This window comes from Limulus polyphemus, unplaced genomic scaffold (assembly GCF_000517525.1).
Source record: "Limulus polyphemus unplaced genomic scaffold, Limulus_polyphemus-2.1.2 Scaffold1791, whole genome shotgun sequence".
NCBI lineage: Eukaryota > Metazoa > Arthropoda > Merostomata > Xiphosura > Limulidae > Limulus > Limulus polyphemus.
Genome location: NW_013667401.1, coordinates 71,505 through 92,406, shown reverse-complemented (window position 1 = coordinate 92,406; position 20,902 = coordinate 71,505). Strand labels below are relative to the sequence as shown.

Genomic DNA, 20,902 nt, shown 5'->3' with positions numbered 1-20,902 from the left:
TATATACTACTAAAACTCTGAGATCGTTTGTTTGTTTGTTTATTTTCTCAGTCAAAAAATCATTCACACCACCATTCGTGCTCTTTACAAAACTTCTTACTTCACTTTTTTGAAAAATGAAATTGTCTTTCCTTTTACTCCCGATCAACAATCAAATATCTTTTCTTGAATTATGAATAACATGAATGGATTGAAATATTTAATTATCTCAAAATAAACCTTCATTTCGGTACAATATTGAAATTAGCTTGAATTCTTCATAACCTTTGAATAGTGGGTGACCCAACGAATCACGGGTTGTCTAGTTATCTTTAAAAATCAAACATATGTAATGTCTAATACTAAACAGTTTTACTCAGGTTTTTCTATCAATAACCATACTTTTTCTGCATTTCTATTTTTCTCAATCAAAGTAAAAAAAAGAATGGCTCCACAAAAACTGGTCAGTTATTCAAGCACTAAGTTTATGCCCTTAACAAAATGAGAACAGAAACTTTGCACAAATAGTGCTCTTTCATTAAGTACTGTATTTTATTCCTTCAGTAACATTTCTGCTATACATCCTAAACCACTATATATATATATTCAAGGTTTTAGTAAGAGACCCAAAAGCAATAAAAGATGCAAGGTGAAGAAAAAAACAGAACAACTTTTCTGTTAAGAAATGTTTTCAAACATATGGGCGGTTCCATGGAAATATGGTATCATTGAAATCTAACAAAATATTCTTATCAGATGTTAATGTTCATACAAAAATAGTTACTATATACTTTTGAAATGTGCTGGAAACATCAAACAATAACAAAGGCAAAAGCCTTAACTTCACTTAATTCAATACGAGAACCACAACTCTTTAATATATATATGAAACATCTACTGAATGTTTCACAAATATGCACAATTTTTACATATAACAAGATATTACACAATTATTATGAAAGTAAATCAATACATTGTTTTCCATCTTTTGGTACTTTTAATTAATTGTCAAATATTTTATTTTATATTAAAGTGCTAACATATCGTTAAACATTCAGTCCCAGAGTCTTCTATTGTTAAACCTAGGATATTGTAAACTATATATATATACTGACCTCACATTTACAGATGACAAAATCAAGTTGGGAGTCTTCACATTCATCCACTACATATAATTCCTGAGGGTCTGACGTCTCTCCTAATACCGTATCTGACCCTCGGCTATATAGACATGGCTTACTTGGTTAAAAACTCTATCAAAATCAAATCTCTCAATCCTTTCCAAACATAGCACTATAGAAAACATTCTTATACCTGATAACAAATACTTGATCATAAATTTGGAAATAAAATATCTGAGTAATTACTGTATTAATTCAATAAAAATTTCTGTATTTAAAAATTTTCACTTAAAAACACAATATGTCTGGTTGACTATAAAATTAGACGTAATAAAATCCATCCAAGTCATGAAAATGACTAAAGCTTTATCTAAATACAAGAAAGATGAAAATGACAGCACAGCACCATATATGAACCTTACAGTGTGAAAAGTCAAATAAATTCAAAATTTCTTGATAAAAGCTTAAAAAAACAATTTTGTGTAATAATATTTTTGACACCACTTTCAACCTTATGATATATATCTATAAATAAGTTTAAATGTGATTCAATTGATGAAAATGTTTGCCATCTAACTGAATAAATGGCCTTTAAAGATATATAAACTGTGTACAAAATAATAATAGCTTTCAGAAATACAGCTTGGGTCTGAGAAATAAGAAGCAAATTAAGTGACTGTAAAATAAGCATCTCAGATATTCTTGGATGAAAACATATAAAAAATAATTCAGAACAAATTAAAATGTTTCTCACCTAAACATATCAATATTAAAATTATAATTTTTATACAACTACATTTTTAACCTTTTTTTTTATATATATAGAGAAGAAAAAGTGTAGAGTGCTGGGTTTAAAAAAGTGTTGTTGTTGTAAAAAAGGTTAGGGCTAAAAACGTGGTTCAATTATCTTTGAGGTACCAGACTAATAAATTTGAATCTATTGCTGTTTTAAATGAAAAATTAAAGAGATGATTAAAGAAATGGGGGACTCTCATTAAGTACATGGATGGTTATTTGTAGTTGGCAATTTAATGGCTAGTACCAAGGAACATTCTCTTTATTTTTATTGCATGTTGGAGCAAATGATATTGGAAGTTGTAAATAAGAAGAGCTGCTTGAAAAGTATGAAGAACTCCTTCAGAGTTTTAGGGATAGAAGCAGGCCCTTTCAAGAGTGCTCCCTCAAGCTAGAATGAATTACTTTCATAGCAAGGTCCAAGGCTTAAATAAAATATTAACAAGATTATGCTTAGAGGTGAGCTATTTGGACCCAGGAGATAGTTTCAAGAGTAACTATAAATTATATGCTAGAGACGGACTCCACACGAGCAGGTTAGGTAGCAGTATGTTTCGGAAGAATTTCATTAAAGATTGTTCACACAAAAGCTGTATAGTGATGAAAAACTTTGGGAATAAACAAATTTATATAACAACTAAAGTAAAGAGCAGATTGGAAAAAGATTTATGGCATAACAAGTTAAATAATAATTTTACAGATAAGTCTGTCAGATTTTAAAATAAGCTTAATTGGTATTATTCTAATATTACAGGAGTATCAGGAATGAGTTCAGGGCTCAACTTGAAATGGAAGACTTTGATATAATAAGAACTACTAAAATATTTAAACAATAATAGATTAGGAGAATACTGATAATAAGAATTAGCTTGGAATTTGAAATTACAACTTATTTGATAGTGATAGACTTAATTATACACTGTTATGCATTGCATCCTGTTGGGGAATGAAGAGATATTTTAAAACAATGCTAGTCAAGGGGAAGAATCTATATGCTCTTAATACACTCACTGATTTCAAAGGCAGACAGTTTTTTACCCTTTCCAGACTAAAGGGATGTCAATGATATCCCTTGAATTTGTTTAATTCTTGCAGTGGAAATGCTAAATAAAACTATGAAATTTAGTACAAATTTATTAAGTAGTATCTATTATCAGTCTTACCAAACAAAAGTAATATAATTTCATTTAGTATTTTACATCATTTTTAGGTTGTGAAATTTTCAAAATTTGGTTGTGAGACACTGTTTCAAAAAATACTCTCATCTTAGACTTTTTATTTTTTTACTTTTTGATCAGAAAGTTCCATTTTATGTATCCAGTTACAACTTGATTGATATTTGCTTACATATTTATTTTTACAATTGCAGTAATCCCCCCTTCTTTGGGATAGGCAGAAAAATTGTAAAAAGATAAATAAATGAATAATTTATTTACAGGCAAGACTCATCAGAACTATGCAAAAAATGAAAGCTTTTCTTATTTTTCTTTAGAAATTGCACTAAATAAGTGTTGAAAAATGTTAAAATATAAATTCTAAAATATTTTTGAGTTCAAAATTATTGAAATGTATTAAATTTTATACAAAAATGTGAATCAAACATGTGAAAGATACACAATGGATGTGACAGGGTTAAATGGAAGTTGTTATAAGTCATCTGATCACACAGATGTCAATGAGAAAATGTATATTAAATGAGAGTAGGCATAGGTGGTGGAACATATTTGAATTTGGTTGAGGAACCTGTTTTGATATGTTAACTGTGATCACTGACTTCAAAACTGATAAACAGTGACTCTGATTGATAGTTATACACAAGTGTCTATTCCCAATTAAAATGGGCACTTCACTACTGGGTCAAAATGTGGGAGGGGGGGTATATGTGTGCAGTATTCTAAAAGAGAATATTGACTTGTTCGAAAGGGTTCAGCGGAGGATTACTGGGATGATCCCAGGGATTTAAACAGTACAAAATCTTGTAACTTATTTTTCTTAATAAAAGAAGGGTAAAAGGTGATCTTATTGAAGTTTACACAATTCTCTGGGGGATCAATAGTATAAAGGCCCCCAGATTTCTTTGTGCTTTATCCTGAAGTAAAGATTACACAAGTTTAAGATTTGAAAATGATGGGCTAGACTACATTTAACACAGTTTTAGTTTTCTAACTGGGTGATTAACTTATTAAATGAGTTGCCAATTGTGGGTACTTCAAGAGAGTTGATAATTTCCTGAAAAATGAAGGGTGAGTTTAAGTTTTTACTTTTTCTCAAGGATGGATGTGCAGAAACAACCTTTAAGGATTAAACAGTTTTTGTTTTCCATATATCACATTATGTTATTAATTATCCTACTGACAGTAACAACTTACTGAAATCATCTGCACAGAAACATTTCGAATATTTTCGTAGTGCTTACCAGAACCAGTGTGCATGAAACATCTTGGCTCCACTTGGTGATTCCCACATGTAAACAACACGAGCTATGTACACAGGAGTGCTGGGGTCCTCAGGTGCCACTGATACACTGTCACCACATTCAACCTGTTACAAGAAAAAACCTTACAGCAAGAGAGTATACAGAAAATACATATGATATAAGATTTACAAAATAAAATTAGAATAATTACAAACAAATTAATTGTAACTCAAAAGTAACTTACATTTACATTCTTTCAATTTCAAAAAAAAAAAAAAAAAAATATTGCCTAGCACAGTATTTCAATGTGTACAAATTGAAATTTATTTCACCAGTATTACATCCAAATACACTTACTATCTCATTTGTTAAGAATTCCTCCCTTATAAGATCAAATAAAAAATTGGGAACCTTCTTTTATTTGAAATGTGATTTCATGCATTTTGTTCAAAAGAGAATTTTTTAAATAGTGGTGTAAACAAACTGAGATTTAAATCAGAAGATTTTATATTTCTTTCAATAAATAAGCTATACTGACATATTATTAATACTTCATAGAATATTTAAGTAAAACAAAAACTGAAAGGTTTTTAATTGTTTTTTATTTCAGATATTCATGCAAAGCTACAACAAGGGCTATCAGTGCTCTACTTTTGACAGACAGGAAAGAAGGTAACTATTCAACAGCATGCACTGCCAACTCTTAGGCTACTCTAACTGAAGAGTGGGATTTGATTATCACTCTTATATCATACCCACAGTCACAAATCATATGGCAAAAACAAAAATTCCAATAAACAGGTTGATAAACTTAATGTTTTATATACATTAACACAGGATATCTCCTACAACCAAAAGAATTTCAGTGACAGGGTTAAGATGGCAATTTATCTGATTTTGGTGAAACCTATATAGAATGTAGCAGATGATATGATGATTACAATTAGTTTCCACATCACACAAAAACTGGTTGAGTTATAACTCACCACATCATCAGCAAAAACCCATAGTTAATAACAGTACTTGTTGATGTGTAACTGATAGTTCCACTACATAAGCCTTCTTCTCCAGTCGTTGCATCTGTTTTTAGAACCAGAGTTCAACAGATCTTCAGCATACTGTTCCAAGCCCTGCTGACCATGGTGGGACTGGAACTTTACTACTCTTTGGTGTATCATCATCAATCACCATTATTTTCTCCATTAACTGTCTGTGCAATGTTCCAAGATATTTTATTTACAACCTGTGCAGCTGCTGTGGGTGTGATCAGGAAGGAGTTTTTAACAGTTATTGTGGGGCAGAATCCATCTATCAAACCTAAAGATACTACGATGGCACTCAAAAATAGGTTTGGTGCTAAAAAGGAGAGCAGCGATAGCAGTAGTAGCCTTCTGCTAGATCAGAAGGTCAATGATAATCAATTTCTGTGTGTGTGACCATTGCAGTCACTCCAAAACCTTATGTTGCTTTAACTGCTCATAACTCCTGATTGAAATACATTACCACTATATTGATTTGATATTTGGATACATCATATTTCAGATTTTCCAACAGTTTAGACAACAGCTGGAATTTTTCTTTTCCTTGCCCTGCCACCCAAACCTAGGTTTATATCAAAAGACGATATAAATGACCTAAGATATTGTTATGAAATGCAGTAATCACTTTCCAAACAGTTAAAAAAAAAAGAGATAAAACAATTTTTTCTCTACAATAGTCTTGATACAATAAAGTTATCATGTAAAGGGGGAAGAATTACGGAACATGTTAACCACCATCCCGCACTCAGTTCCTTGTAGTTTATTGATTTAGGGATTTGGGTACTATTAAAATATGTTCACAATCATGTGATGACCACCATTTATAAGCCTGCAACCATCTTCTTAACCATTCTCCTCCTGGTTGAGGGAGAGATGCTGTGTTAAAAAATATGCTTTAAATTACAGTTAATATGAACAAAATCAAATACTCACAAAAAAGAAAACTTTACAAGAATGAAGCTAAGCTTATATACAGCTTAATTAAGTCAATAAATACAAAACACAATACAGTTCAACAAATATAATGCACACAGTAGTACATTTCTTAAAACTCAATTTGGTTAGCTTTTTTACATTAATTATATAACAAGTTTCTGCCTTGAAGAGCAATTGATATTTTTCATGAAAAAAGAACGTATACATACATATAAAAGAATTGATAAAACAGGCTTTGATGTCAGTAAAGTTTATTCTTCTCAGTAGAGTACTTCTCCCTTGAGTATTTTTCAAAGTCAAACAACCCTACGTAATCATTTCTTTAAGTTATGTCTGAGTGGAAGTTTTATATATATATATATATACTTTTGTTATACATTCATGGACATATAAAATGTTTGATTATGTATGTCAGTAGTGCATGAAATACTACTCCAGTCTGTTAAAACACAAAAAATCCCACCTCAAGTATTTTATGACTTACTTGAAAGATGCCATATGCATCTGACAAACAGTTATATTTACTTCCATTGCATAAACACAAATAATAGAATAAAAACACTTACATATCATCATTTATCTTTACAGCCTTGTAGTACTTATTTCCATTTTCTATCTGATGTGGCTTGTCAACCCAAGTAATCACTGTCTAAAAAATTAAATAAATTACACAATTGGGAAGAAGAGGTTATAATTAGATACCTCAGTTCAAACAAAATGAATAAAAAAACTTCAACAAGTTCACTATGACAGAAATAACTAGTTACAGTGTTGTCAGATCATTCTGTTAATCTCATTGCAATAAACAATCTTTAAAATACTAATGTGAAGATCAGACAATGTTTAGTCTTTGTAACACAATGTAACACAAGAGGTGATATGTGGATATTTTTAACAGTTCTTGTCATTTGTTTAATAAAATGATTCATATTACTTTGAAATGAAATAATATGAGTATATTTTTGAGTCATCAGCTCAAACACACTTGATATAAAACAAACACCAAACTTAACTTAGACACTAACCACCTTGTTGTTTTTACACTTTCATTCCACCTTCTACCAACACAAACCATTATGTTAACAGTTTAGTCCACTTTTATGCTACCTTGTACCAACATGAACCATTAATTTAAGTCTAATACATTTCTATGCCACTTTGTACACATACAAACCATTATGTTAATAGTTTAGCCTACTTCTATGCTACCTTGTACCAACATAAACCATTATGATATTTTATTTATTTATATTCCACTTTCTACCTTCAAGAACCCTATATTAACAGTTTAGTCCATTTCTATGCCCCTTGTACCAACATGAACCAATGTTAATAGTTTAGTCCACTTTTATGCCACCTTGTACCAAAATCAGGGTTCATACACCTCAGGTGATTTAGATTTCCAAGGCTTTTCCAAAACTTTCCATAGCCCTCATTAACTGCTAATTCTCTATATGTTATGCAAAAGTATATACATGTATGACTACATGTGAAACACAATGACAGGACATAGATTAACAATTCTTTAACTTTTCCACCATCTTTGCAATTTCTTCATGCAAACTTTTTAATTGTAAAGACTTTTGCTGTTTTCCTGAGATTATTTGATTTTGCCAAAATCAGTCATATTGCCTTGTTTTTTAACCTTGTAAGCAAGATCATCAGAAGCCTTAATTAAGGATGCTATATCTTATTCAAATCTTTAGCATTTAGCCTTAAGTTTTGCAATATCCTCAAGGATAAGTTTCCTTTTCTGTGTCTTTTCATTTAGTTCAGTCATCTCCCTCTGTTGCTCGAGGTATTGGTTATATTTCTGTCTAAAACTTTGAGCAGCAGTAAGGAACCTCAAGAATTCCTCCAGCTGACTGCACAAAATCATAGATTAAGCACTGACCAACAAGGGAGACATCCTTCATCTTTTGAAGCATTAACCCTTCATTCACAGAAAAGCCCCTTTGAACAGCTGCTTGGCCATGAGAAATTATCAAAAAGAGTTTGACAACACACCATAAAGACTCTTGTCTATGAAGGAAACTTTTAAATTAAAATAAAATGGATAATGTATTAGCAATTTATTAACGTTGTTGTGAAAAGTTCATGAGGTGTTATCATAGGTACAAAAGGTAGGTTTCAAAACTTAATATTTTAACTTTAAACCACAATCTGACACCATTTTTAGTAATTGCTCACAAAATGTAATGACATAGTGACCAATCTAGATTTTTACATAAATAACATGGAAAACCATTTATTATTGTTTTTTCTGCATTTACTTTTTCATTGTTTCCAGACATAATATTCAAATCTTTAAAAAAAAATGCATTTTAATGTAATAATAATATTAATAATATATTTAATAAATGCATTCATGTTCATTAACTTTCAATGAATGAAGGATGTATAGAAGAAAAATAATTTATCTATAGATTTAAACTTTCTTATTAATCTTAAATTCACAGACAATGATTTATAAGCACAACAAAGTGGTTTTATTTTTGGGGAACAGACTATATGTTTCAACACAACAGCAGTCTGTATTCTTCCTGAAGACAACAGACCTATGATCTGTTGAAGTATGTAGAATATTCCCCCAAAATAAAAACACTACGTTACATTTATAAACTACTGTTTGAAAATTTACGATATCAGAATGATGTGCTTCCATATATTTTTCTTATTATTATTCGTAATATTAATCAATATTAATATATTAATAATAATTAATTATATATATTAATTTACAACTCTATATTTTTGTAACAGTATTTTTAATGTATATAATAATAAAAATTAATACAACTACTGAAACACTATTAAATTAAAAACTCTAGTTTTGAAATCAGCTCAACTCTGATAAACAGCAAAGTAGAAAATGATTCTTCAAAATAGCTGTAAAACTTTTAGATAAAGAATAAATTTTATTTAGTAATTTTATATAAAACAAAACTATCACACAATTATTAAATACTATGTCACAAAATAAACTAAATAATAACACTTACACTAAACAGTCATGTATATCCAACATTTATGGGGTAGTTTAATACTATATTTAGTTCATTTTAATACAATTTATATGTTTCAGTAAGTAATATATTACAACTGATGGCAATATATACCAAAGAAGTTAGACACAGCATTATTGTCGTAGTTATAGCAACTACAGATATAACTAGAAGTGATTAGTATTTCCATTTTGAAATGGAAAAAATCAGGAAGTATTAGTGACACCCTTCCAGAAGTGTTCATTCTAAGCTGCACATCAAAAACAACAGGCCACTCACAAATTAGTCAGTTGGTAATACTTTCATGTGAAAGATGTAGGCCTAAAATTTGAACAATATCATGTCCACATTTATGGCAGAAGTACAGGTGCTAACAACCACCCAAATCAGCTTTCAAATAGGAATGGCTTTTGAAAATTAAAACTATCTATGGACATAAAAGCAGTTCTCAGAGTTTGTAGTCAACTAGAACAAAGAAAAATTACAGGAAACAGTGCCCTATGGTCCAGAACAGGGTAAACTGTAGAAGCTAAAGTTTGTGTTATAAATTTGTGACTGATTTAGAACAAATTAATAACCAGGAAAAGTTAAAATTAATCAGTCCTATCACATAAATTTGTGACAGAAATGTCTCACTTCTGTGAAATTCAAATGTTAAGGTAATGTATGGTTAATTTGTAATCTAAAAAAACAACATTCTTACGGGTTGTTTTATTTCTTTAACTATGTGTCTTACTTAAAACAGACCATAAGAATAACATTCTATTAACTTCAATCTAACTACCTCTAAGTAGTCTCAAACATGTGATGCATATCCAAAATAAATCTAAAAATTTAATACACCTATGAAAACAATTAGGAAGAAATTTGTACCAAACAGGTTCTCCCCTCCCTCACAATTAGTAACTTTAGAAAACAAACAAATTCAATCTCTATACAGATTTTGTTTGGTGTTTTATAGTACTGAGAAGTCATTGAAACTGAAATGAAGGATAAAAATCTTACATTGCCATTTTCGTGTTCAACTAGTTCAAAAACTCCAGCAGGTGGAGCTGAAACTACCAAGAACATGAACAAAAAGCTTGAAATTATGAAAGTTTTAACTAATCCAAACTTGTCATAAGTAATAACTAAAGTTGTATTTATCTCTTAATTATTTAAGTTTAAACAAAACTGTAGTTCTCAATATCTGTTTTTAAATACTTTGAACAATTGGAATATTTATAATACAGTTACCTCCAAGAAAATTTCACTGAGTAAGGGCATCACTATCTAAGCAGTTAAACTTCAGAATACAAACATTACTTTTAATTATACCTTTTGTTTCTTTGTTTGATGTTTCTTCATAGTTTTCACAGATGTTTCTTTCGCTTTCTGAAAACCAAAATTGGATCTGGTTAGTCAACTTTAATATAATTAAAACAAACTAATTTCATAAATTGAACTTAAAAACAAATATTCACTCCAACCATTAAAGATTAAATATAAAATCACCCTGTCCATATCGTCTTCCATTTCCTCATTCTGGGCATCATCATCTTCTGCTTCTTGAACTGCCATATTTGGACACCTGAAAATAATATTGTAACTTAAAAAAACTTTAAAAATTTGACTCAACTTAGCAAACTAGTTTTTAAAACAATTTAGTCAATTTTTTTTAAATTATTAATCCAAACATTTCATCTTATATATCCAGTCAGTTCCAACTTGTTTATTCTTCATTACCATATTTCTTTCAATACTTTCTCTGATAGAAGCAGTCATCATTTTAAGACATAAGTCAGAAAATAAATGGTAAAAACTGACAAAGATTTATTGGTGATCTTGGACCTAACCTTTCAAAATGGCATTATCGTTACCTTTAACAGATTAAGTTTAGTAATTTTTGACAATATCTAATAAATATAGCTTCTTTTCAATAAATAATAAATTATTTGATTTGTATGTGTTGTTTTATAAAGTGTTCAGACATGCTAACAACGTTTTTATAACCATCTGCAAAAAAAATCGTTTTTTAACACCTCATGATAAAACATAAATAACTATGCTACTGTTTCTGTTGATCTCAATGGATTTTGTCACATATAAAGGACTGTTTAATATAGGTAGTATTATTAATTTATTTATTTTGTGTTTGTAATTCATTGATGTTGAGACTATCAAATAGTGTGGAGATTACAATCACACTATATAACCATGTCAAATTTTGATAAATGGATAAAAAGAAGAGAGCGTCTCTGGGTTAAAAGACAGTGAACTACGTGAGTTTGTTTAACAAGAACAAGAACTAGAGAGAGAAGAGCAACAAAATAGAAGAGAGGAAGAAAGATTGAAAGGAGAAAGAGAGAGAGAGGAGAGACTGCAAATAGAGAGAATAAGAGCACAAATTAAGAAAGAAGAATAAGAGAGAGAGAAAGGAGACAGTAGAAATAGAGAGAACATGAAAACAAATTGAGATTGCAAAGCTCACCCAATCGAGGAAAGAAAGACCCAAGAATGACAACAGAGTCAGGGCCAGCCGACCCAAGCTGCCCAAATCTGATGAACAGAAAGATGAGATGGATGCTTTCCTGGAGAGATATGAAAGAATTGCCCAAAGTCAAAACTGGGACAAAGATGACTAAGCAGTCTGTCTCAGGATACTTCTAACAGTAAAAGGCCGACAAGTATAGGTAAGCATGACGTCAGAAGATGCCATGGACAATCACAAATTAAAAGTGGCTTCACTGAAACAATATGAACTTAATGAAGAAAGTTTCCGCTGGAAGTCCAGAGTAGTCAAACATGACACTGCAGAAACTATACTTATCAGTACTTGGCAGCTCTTTACCACCCCGTACAATCCTAGATGTAATGGACTTTGTGAGAGAGTCAATGGAATTATAAACAGCATGCTAAAGAAGATGTGCCAAGAAAGACTGTGTAACTGGGACAGGTACATGAATGCCAGACTTCAACAAATCATTCATTGTTCAGGCTGATGCTTCAGACATTGGAATTGGGACAGTATTCTTACAAGAACATGTAGATGGACTTTCCAGTAATATATACAAGTAAAAAGCTGTTAAGTAATGAGAAGAACTACCCTGTGATTGAACAAGAGTGTCTGGCCATCATATTTGCCATTCAGAAGTTCCAGAACTATATATACGAAAAGAAGTTCATCATCCAGACAGACCATCAACCACTTGCATACATTCAGAGGTGCAAAACTGACAGTGCAAGGATCATGAGTGGGCATTGTACCTTCAGAACTACAAGTTCTGCATTGAAGTCATCAAGGGGACTGCAAATGTTGGTGAGCTGAAAACAGTCTTTGTATATAATGAAAAAAAAATATATCATGAATGTTTCTCTTGAAGAGGGTTATTGTCAGATATAAAAGACTGTTTAGTGTAGGTAGTATTATTAATTAATTTATTTTGTTTGTAATTCATTGATGTCGAGGCTACCGAACGTTGTGTTTGCAATCCATCGATGTCGAGGCTATAGAGATTTCTAGAAGACCTAAGTGATAGATGTATAAATAGCTGTGACCAGACGAGCAGAGTCAGAGTAAAAGTAAAGTCACGTGAAAGAGAACTTCGGTCAGAGAAAAGTTAGAAAACATAAAGTTAACCGTTAAAGTGAATGGCCTAACGGTTGATATTTTAGATTGAGATTAACAGTTTGAGAAAGATTAGGAGAATTATTTGTCTCATCAAAGGGTGTTCTAAACTAATTGAACCTGCCTGTGTGGACTTTGACAAAAAGCAGATGATTATTGGAAGTACAAAAAGCAGACGATTATTGGAAGTATGGATACAACTGCTGTAACTCATGTAACAGCGTTAGTGAATTATTCAGGTACTGTTGTGATAAAAATAGAGAAAAATAGTTCGACTTGTCAACTGAATTCTAAAGCAGTTGAATTGGCCTAAATGAATTTTTGACAAGAAGAAGAGAACTGTAAAGTGTTTAAGATACAACTATGATCTCCATAACGTAAAGAATTTTGTACATATGTTTAACTTGTTTCAAATATATATATTATTTTAAAAACAAGTCCCAAAATCCCAGACACCTATTGTAAAATAATCCTTAGCCCAACACACCAATATATTTACATTACTATATATATTACTAAAAAGTATATGACAGACCTGAAATTGATATCTAAAAATTACATATTTTTATGTATTTAAGTGAGATACTACTAGAATACTAAATCTGATAATGACTTTTAATCACTGATGTTGTCCAAAATCTTATTGTTAGAAAAGCATGAATTTTCTACAAAATTAGATTTACACCTGGAAAAAAACTACTTTTTCAGACTAACATCGTTACTAATGAGATTGCCTAAAATGTAGGACAAATATGGAAGAACCATTCATTAAAAATTAGTGAAATGCATTGTTTCTATATGATAAAATATACTTTAAAGCTACTATTAGTTTTAACTGTAGACATACAAATGCTACATAGTTTAAACTTCTACAGTCAACAAAACTGATACTGATTTGAAATCTGAAATGTGTGACAGAAATTAGCTGAAATGTTAAGGCAGAATCAAAAGGAGAGTGAATATATTGAGTTTTTTTTACTAGTCCAAGTGCAAATTGATTTTCATGTTAAGATTAAAAATACTTTTCTTCATCTCAAAAATCTCAACTTCCATTTGCATAATCTCTAAAACCTCCTAAATACATTTCAAAGTTTTTTGTTTTTTTTCCAGGAAAACTTTATATTTTATCTGTTATTTTCTCTACTCTAATTCAATATGAGGTTGGTCAATTTCACATCCTGTGTCTTTTATGAGTTATTAATCTTTACAACTGCAAATGCTGAATTGTCAGTATACTGCTAACTGGCTGGAAAGCATTAAATGCCAGTCTAAAGTTATTCTTATTTTAGCTCCTAATACCCACATATCCTACCTTCTTTTTGAACAAGCTTGTTTACTGCGGCTACTTCCACCAAATTTCAACATGTCTTTACAAGCAATACATTTTCCACAGTCAGGCTGCTGACAAGCCTGTAAATATTTTGGTCAAAACAAAAAGCCCTGAAGTACCAAAGGTTTATTAAGCTCAACTATAAGAACAAATAAAATACTTTGATTGATAAACATAAACAGTAATAAAGGTTTATACAGTTACCATATCAACACATAGACAAGCAGAATCTTGAACTATAATTTAATGCCAGTCTACCAAAAAGTGTCACTACACTGTTTTTAACAACCTACCAAGTTTCATTTGTCACATTTTACTATAGAAAAAAAAAATGGTACTACACTAAGTATATTGCCTTGTTAAGACTTAACATAAAGTTTGTATGCTTTGAAATACACTCACTTCACAGACACCACATCTTTTACGTCGAACTGTAGCACCTTTATTATTATTATCTTTCTGTAGTTGCTCTTGAAAGAAGTGCTCAAACACAGCATGTACCAGGGGTGTTGTTGTAGCAAGTGAAAATGATGGCCTTTTTACCTTTATCTCTCGTTCAGCACGTCTCAAAGCTCGTCTGTCAAGAAATAATGCATTGTATATTCAGGCTTTTGCTCCTAAAGATTTTTACATGGAACAATTTTAACTTAAAATCATTTAAAGAATTGTAAATTATAATTTATCAGTGGAAGTCAAAAGAAGTTTTGGACCTACTTTAAAGAAAAATATTTTTTACCAATGAAAAATTTACATAAAGTCAAGATATTCTTTTATAAATGATTTAGACAAAGTTTTCATGAAGAAAAAATTGAGGAGAAAGTCTTGGAAGACTAATCTGGAAAACCTACTTTGTCCTGAACTCTCACTCTGAACTAGGCAGACAGTTGCTGCCCGTATCAACATTGTTCAAAGTCAGGATATGTAACTTATGTTCTCTGTTACATAGCATATAGAAATATGCATACTGCAGAAACTAAATATTTCTGATTCAAATTAAATTGTTATATAAAAAATACAAAAATAACCCCAATTCCATTTTGCAAGAATTTGTTAAAGTACTTCAACATTGTAACACTTGATTTAGAATATAATTTTTTTTTTATTTCTTTCATCAAGTTTGAAAAAAACCAACAGATTTAATTATTTTAGACATTTAATTACCTTGAGAAATATAATGAAAACACAAAGGATTAATGGTCACATAACATAACAAAAATGAAGTGTAAATTTAGCTATATGTTTACACACAATTGAATATTTTGATACCAAAGAATAGGTAACCATAATGTAAAAAAAAACTATTCCATAAAACACATCCTTCTAGATTTGGAAAAAATATATCATAAATTAAGTTCCGTCATAACTAATTCAGTTAGTTACAGTTCTTCACCATTCAAGTTTTTTAAAGTAGTATTATCTTACTTTCCTTTAAAGATTAAAAATATTAATAAAATCAATTCAAAAACATGTTTATAATTTTATTTTTAGACACTTAAAATGGTGACTATCCAGAACATATCAATAAAATGAATCTGAGGAAACAAAGGTTTAAGTTCATTCTTGCAAATAAAGGTATTCAAAAAAAAACCCTTAGCACCAATGCACTAGAATTAAGTGGCATATTCTGCAACTTGATGCTAATCATTGAAGCACATATTAATTCATTTTGTAGTTTTGGGTAGCTCTTATTATAGTCATTTATTTAAGGGAAACTTTACATCAGCAGTTAAAAACATTAGCAAAATTAATCCCATATATTCTGTAAAATTGGAATGTGTATTCTAAATAATTTCTATAAAAATTAGCAGGACAACGTGTTTACTTTGATACAGGACTGCTACACTGAAATCTCACTGGATATAAAATTACAAAGAGCAGGTGAGAATTTGCCATCAAACCTTTTATAGTTCACAACACTAAGTCAAATTTCACAATTTCTAACCACACTAATGAGCTCATCTGTCTAGTGCATATCCTTCAAAAATACAATCTGGACACAATGTATAATGTTTTGAATGTATATAATGAAGAGGGTGCTTTAGAGAAAATCTTAAAGACCTTGAAAATCATGTAATATTCTTCCAATGAGCTTAATTACTTCAATTATCCTTGGCATTATTTGTAATAATTTCCACCATATTTTTACTATAAAAACTTTCTAACAAATTAACACAAATAATATTTCCAAACAACACACATATATAAATGAAAGCTACTGCCTTATTTTTTAACAAACTATAGGATTTCAAAATATTATAACTCAATTACTCACCGTAAAAACACAACTGAGAACCCTTAGAAACAATAAATCACTTGATATGCATGTAATTATAAGTTACATTAAAATATTACCAATGACAGAATCAGCTATATTTTAAACTCCTATTCTAATCTAATTCATACATGAAATAAATCAACTTTAATTTTAAGGTAAAAGTTTCACCTACCGCTTTCCAAGAGTGACACCAGCCAACTTAATCAGGGCTCTCATACAAGGTGAAGCTATTATAAGAAACTCATCGTCTGCAGCAGCAGAATCATAACTCTGAATCTGATCTACTACAAACTGAGCATGTCTTAAGAGAGATTCTTCTGTGAATGATGTCAATCCTTGAGGTGGCACAGTGGTCTGAGAAGAATAAACAATAAAAATATGACATTTTTACACCTTAACCTTTTGATAAAATAATAAAATCTACGATAAATGTGTCTGGCAAAAAAAAACAACTGAATATTGCATCAGTATCTGAAAATGCTAGAAACAACAACCGAGTTGATATTAACTTTACTAAACCTATTTTACTTTAATTTCAGTAAAACTTTTATAATAAAATACTCTGATTTTCACAGGAAAATTCACAAGCTTTATGTCTAATAATTAAATTAAAATCACAAGCATGAAATAAACTTAATGTTTTGCTTAATGTATCAACCATTTTATGAAAATTAAATATCACATTAGGTGACTTTAAGATGAGACCTAAGATTGTAATGCTGAGAAAGAATGCTCAAGTATTCAACACTTTATTTATTGACTTAAGTTGGTCAATTCTCTATGCTACAAATATGAAAATATATTTTTTTTGTACACCAAGACATTTAAAATATATCATAATTTATAAATGAATAGATAAAAATCATTTCAAACATTTCAACTTTTCCACTTTGCTATTACAGCTATATTATGTTAATAAATGATTGCATGTTATTGCCTGAAAGGTAATATTTTAAAATTTAACAAATACTGATAGAATAACCAGGCCTTTTAGAATGTCAACAAAATAAGTTTAAACCTTGTAGGTGTCTTGGCATATTTTCTCAAATACTGCTTCAGAAAGTTATTAACAATATATCTGATTAATCCATACTAGCTTTCCTACAGATTTAAAGGGGTTGTTAATAAAGAAAATTCAAAAGGATTAGAAATTAGTGTTTCACTACTGTTTCCTTTCTAATAGTTTGCTCTTTTGACTTTTCTGATAAACATTTAATGAACTTCTAAATAAAATATACATCTAATTTATTGAATATGCAATGTTGTTTAAAAAATTTTATTTAATACTAAACAAAGTACAAAACTCTCAGATGTTGCATAAGCTAATCAATAACTAAAAGAACTTTAATCAAAAAATACCTCAGTGAAAATAATTAAATATTTTTAGTTATGAAAACATACATGTATTTTAAGTTTTTAAAAAATACAGTTTCAGATAGTACTCAAAAGATGAATTGTATAATATAATTATAAAACAAAGTTAATACTTGTAAATATACAAACTCTCTGATTTCACTGCAATTATTTAACAGTTATCTATAACACCTGTGCAACATATACACAGACATGTATAAGTACACATCAATTTAAAACGCTACACACTCAGAAATGTCTAACAGCTAGATTAATTACAATAAAGTATTTAAGGTAATCATTTTGACATTTAAGACATTAGTCTGATGTTACAACTAAAAGATAATTCTAGATTCTAGACTAAAGCCTAGATTTTATTAGAATATCAAACTAAGCTTTTACTCTAAAAATTTCGAACAAAAGACTACACTTTCAAATTCTTTTACTCTAATTTTATTGGTTATTCGAGTGGCTTAAAAATGGCACTTTTTCATAAGTTCAATCCTTTCTTGGACTTTTAAGCTCAAAACAATCCTCTATGAAGCTTTAAATAGTCACAAAACCTTTGATTATAAAACATGTAGGGAAACTGTAAACTAAATCACACAAAATCCAAATAAAATTTCATGGTGAACATTTGCACAAAAAATATTGAAAAACTAGGAACAAACAAAAATTAACTTCTGACTGTAGACCTATCTATTAAAACAAAATGCAGTATATAAAAGGACACTTTTTTCCTGTTAAGCATAAAGTTACACAATCAACTATCTCTGCTCTGGCCACCACAGGTATCAAAACCCAATTTTTAGCATTATAAACTTTCAGACTTGCCACTCGGACACTGAGGAGTATTAGTAGAACAGTAATATTATAGTAAACTAATCTACCTGAATTCTATTCAGCAAATCTTCATATGTTGCTTCAGGGTTGTTAACAAGAAATTCAGTAACTGTCTTACTAATATGAATCTTTTCTTTCATGGCATCCATAAATGGTTTATAACTCTCACTAGGTTCCATCAGAATGTAGTCAGCAAATGCTATAATAAGATAAGCATATTTTTCCAAGTTTTTAAAATAGGATATAAAACCCTTATGATTACTTGAAAATAATTTAGAAAATTAAAATTATATACACTTACAATATCAGTTACACAAAACTGACATCACAGTTAATAAAAACTTATTACACTACTTTGCAACTTTTCTAACCCAAAGAAACGTTTTTATAATAATAATAATAATATACACACACAAGGAATATGTAGAAACAATGGTATGATATAAATACAACAAGTGGATCAGTGAGCATTAATTGATTAAGTTCAAAAACAGAATAATTATTCAGTTAGTAACAAAAGATACTTCATTTTTTAGTTACTCGGTGTGTTACATATTTATCAATCAAAGCTATGTAAGTTAGGCATATATACCATTAGTTTCAGGATATTTCTACTGAAACATTCTACTTGAAGTTAGGCTTACAAGAGAATGTGGCTCGAACAGATGTATATTGAAGAAATAAATTAACTTAGTATCAATACCTGGACTGAACTGAGCATTACTTTTTATCAAGTAATACTAAAGAATCAGCCAACAACAGGACACATTACAATAGTAGTTAATATAACATACGAATTACTTCAAACATCACAGGCTTATGTGTGATTTCTTTAAAAATTCTAACAGTTTCATGTGAAATACATTTAAAGAAAGGTACTTTTGAGTTTTTATATACAAATGAGCCAATGTAAATTTATGTTCTCCAGCAATAGAAATGAGAGTAAAAGACTAAAATTATCTCAATACAGACATTTTTCTATCTACTATTATAATTACTGCAAATTTGTACCAAAACATAAACAAACTTATCAACTAAGAAAATAAATGTGCTACTCCAACAAACAAGTTACAAATATTAAAGATCAAATATTTAAGCTTATTACCTTTGACTTTAGATAAAGTAAATAACAAAACTTTATCATAGACTTATTTGAACTTGTCAGAAACCGCATTTTGTAGTACAAGAACTAAAAAGTACCAAAACCAATGTAAAAGACTATAAAACTTGGAGAAATTCCTAATAGAAAATATGTTATTGTTTTTTTTTAACCCAAAGGAGGAATTCCAACTCGAAACATGGGCCCAATTAATGAGTGGTGGACTGCTGGATTTGATGGAGGAGAGAGAGCATTGATTGGATTTTCTACAGGTAGAATAATCTCTTATTTGTAAATAATAAGTTGTTCCTGTGATTTATTTTATTTTTTTATAATATTATAGTTATATTGATCCTATTGGAATTTTGTCACCTGTTTGACTTTATTATTCAACAGATTATATGAGTTTTATAAACTGCACATAGCAGTTCATAACTGCTATGTTCATTCTGTTCATTTTTTGTTTTAAATAACATTTAGGTGTTGTATAAATTGTTAAAAAAATCACAAGAATTCAGAAAAAATCCACGTTAATCATACTTATATACACAGTAGCTGTTTATGACTTTTTATTTTTTGTGTCACTCGTATGTTATTAAGAACCCTATAACAAATATTTATCAACCCACTAACAACTGGGTGTATATATAGTGTTTAAAATGTGTTTAAAAAGCCACGAGGATTCATGTGGACCCCACTGATAATTCTAATGTTAAGAAAAAGATTCAGTGCAAGATTGTTTGTTTGTTTTTGAATTTCGCGCAAAGCTACACGAGGGCTATCTGCACTAGCCGTCCCTAATTTAGCAGTGTAAGACTAGAGGGAAGGCAGCTAGTCATCACCACCCACCGCCAACACTTAGGCTACTCTTTTACCAACGAATAATGGGATTGACCGTCACATTATATTGCCCCCACGGCTGAAAGGGCGAGCATGTTTGGTGTGACGGGGATTCGAACCCGCGACCCACAGACTGCGAGTCGAGCGCCATAACCACCTAGCCATGCCGGGCCTTTCAGTGCAAGAAAGCAGATAAGTATGTAAATTTTTTGCAGTTCAAGACCAAGTTTAAGAGTCAATCAAATATCCAAAAAATTAAGTCA

The 20,902-nt window shown here is 30.0% G+C and overlaps 1 protein-coding gene across 1 annotated transcript in view; it reads right to left on the bottom strand.

Annotated features, from left to right (window-relative positions):
- LOC106464945 (DNA (cytosine-5)-methyltransferase 1-like) overlaps nt 1-20,902 on the bottom strand; it is a 100,778-nt gene that overhangs the window by 50,186 nt on the left and 29,690 nt on the right. Inside the window, 10 exon segments of the mRNA XM_022392761.1 lie at nt 1,095-1,200; nt 4,312-4,395; nt 4,398-4,436; nt 6,854-6,936; nt 10,610-10,666; nt 10,787-10,862; nt 14,212-14,309; nt 14,632-14,806; nt 16,677-16,858; nt 18,748-18,899. Coding sequence (XP_022248469.1) covers nt 1,095-1,200; nt 4,312-4,395; nt 4,398-4,436; nt 6,854-6,936; nt 10,610-10,666; nt 10,787-10,862; nt 14,212-14,309; nt 14,632-14,806; nt 16,677-16,858; nt 18,748-18,899 — 1,052 coding nt within the window.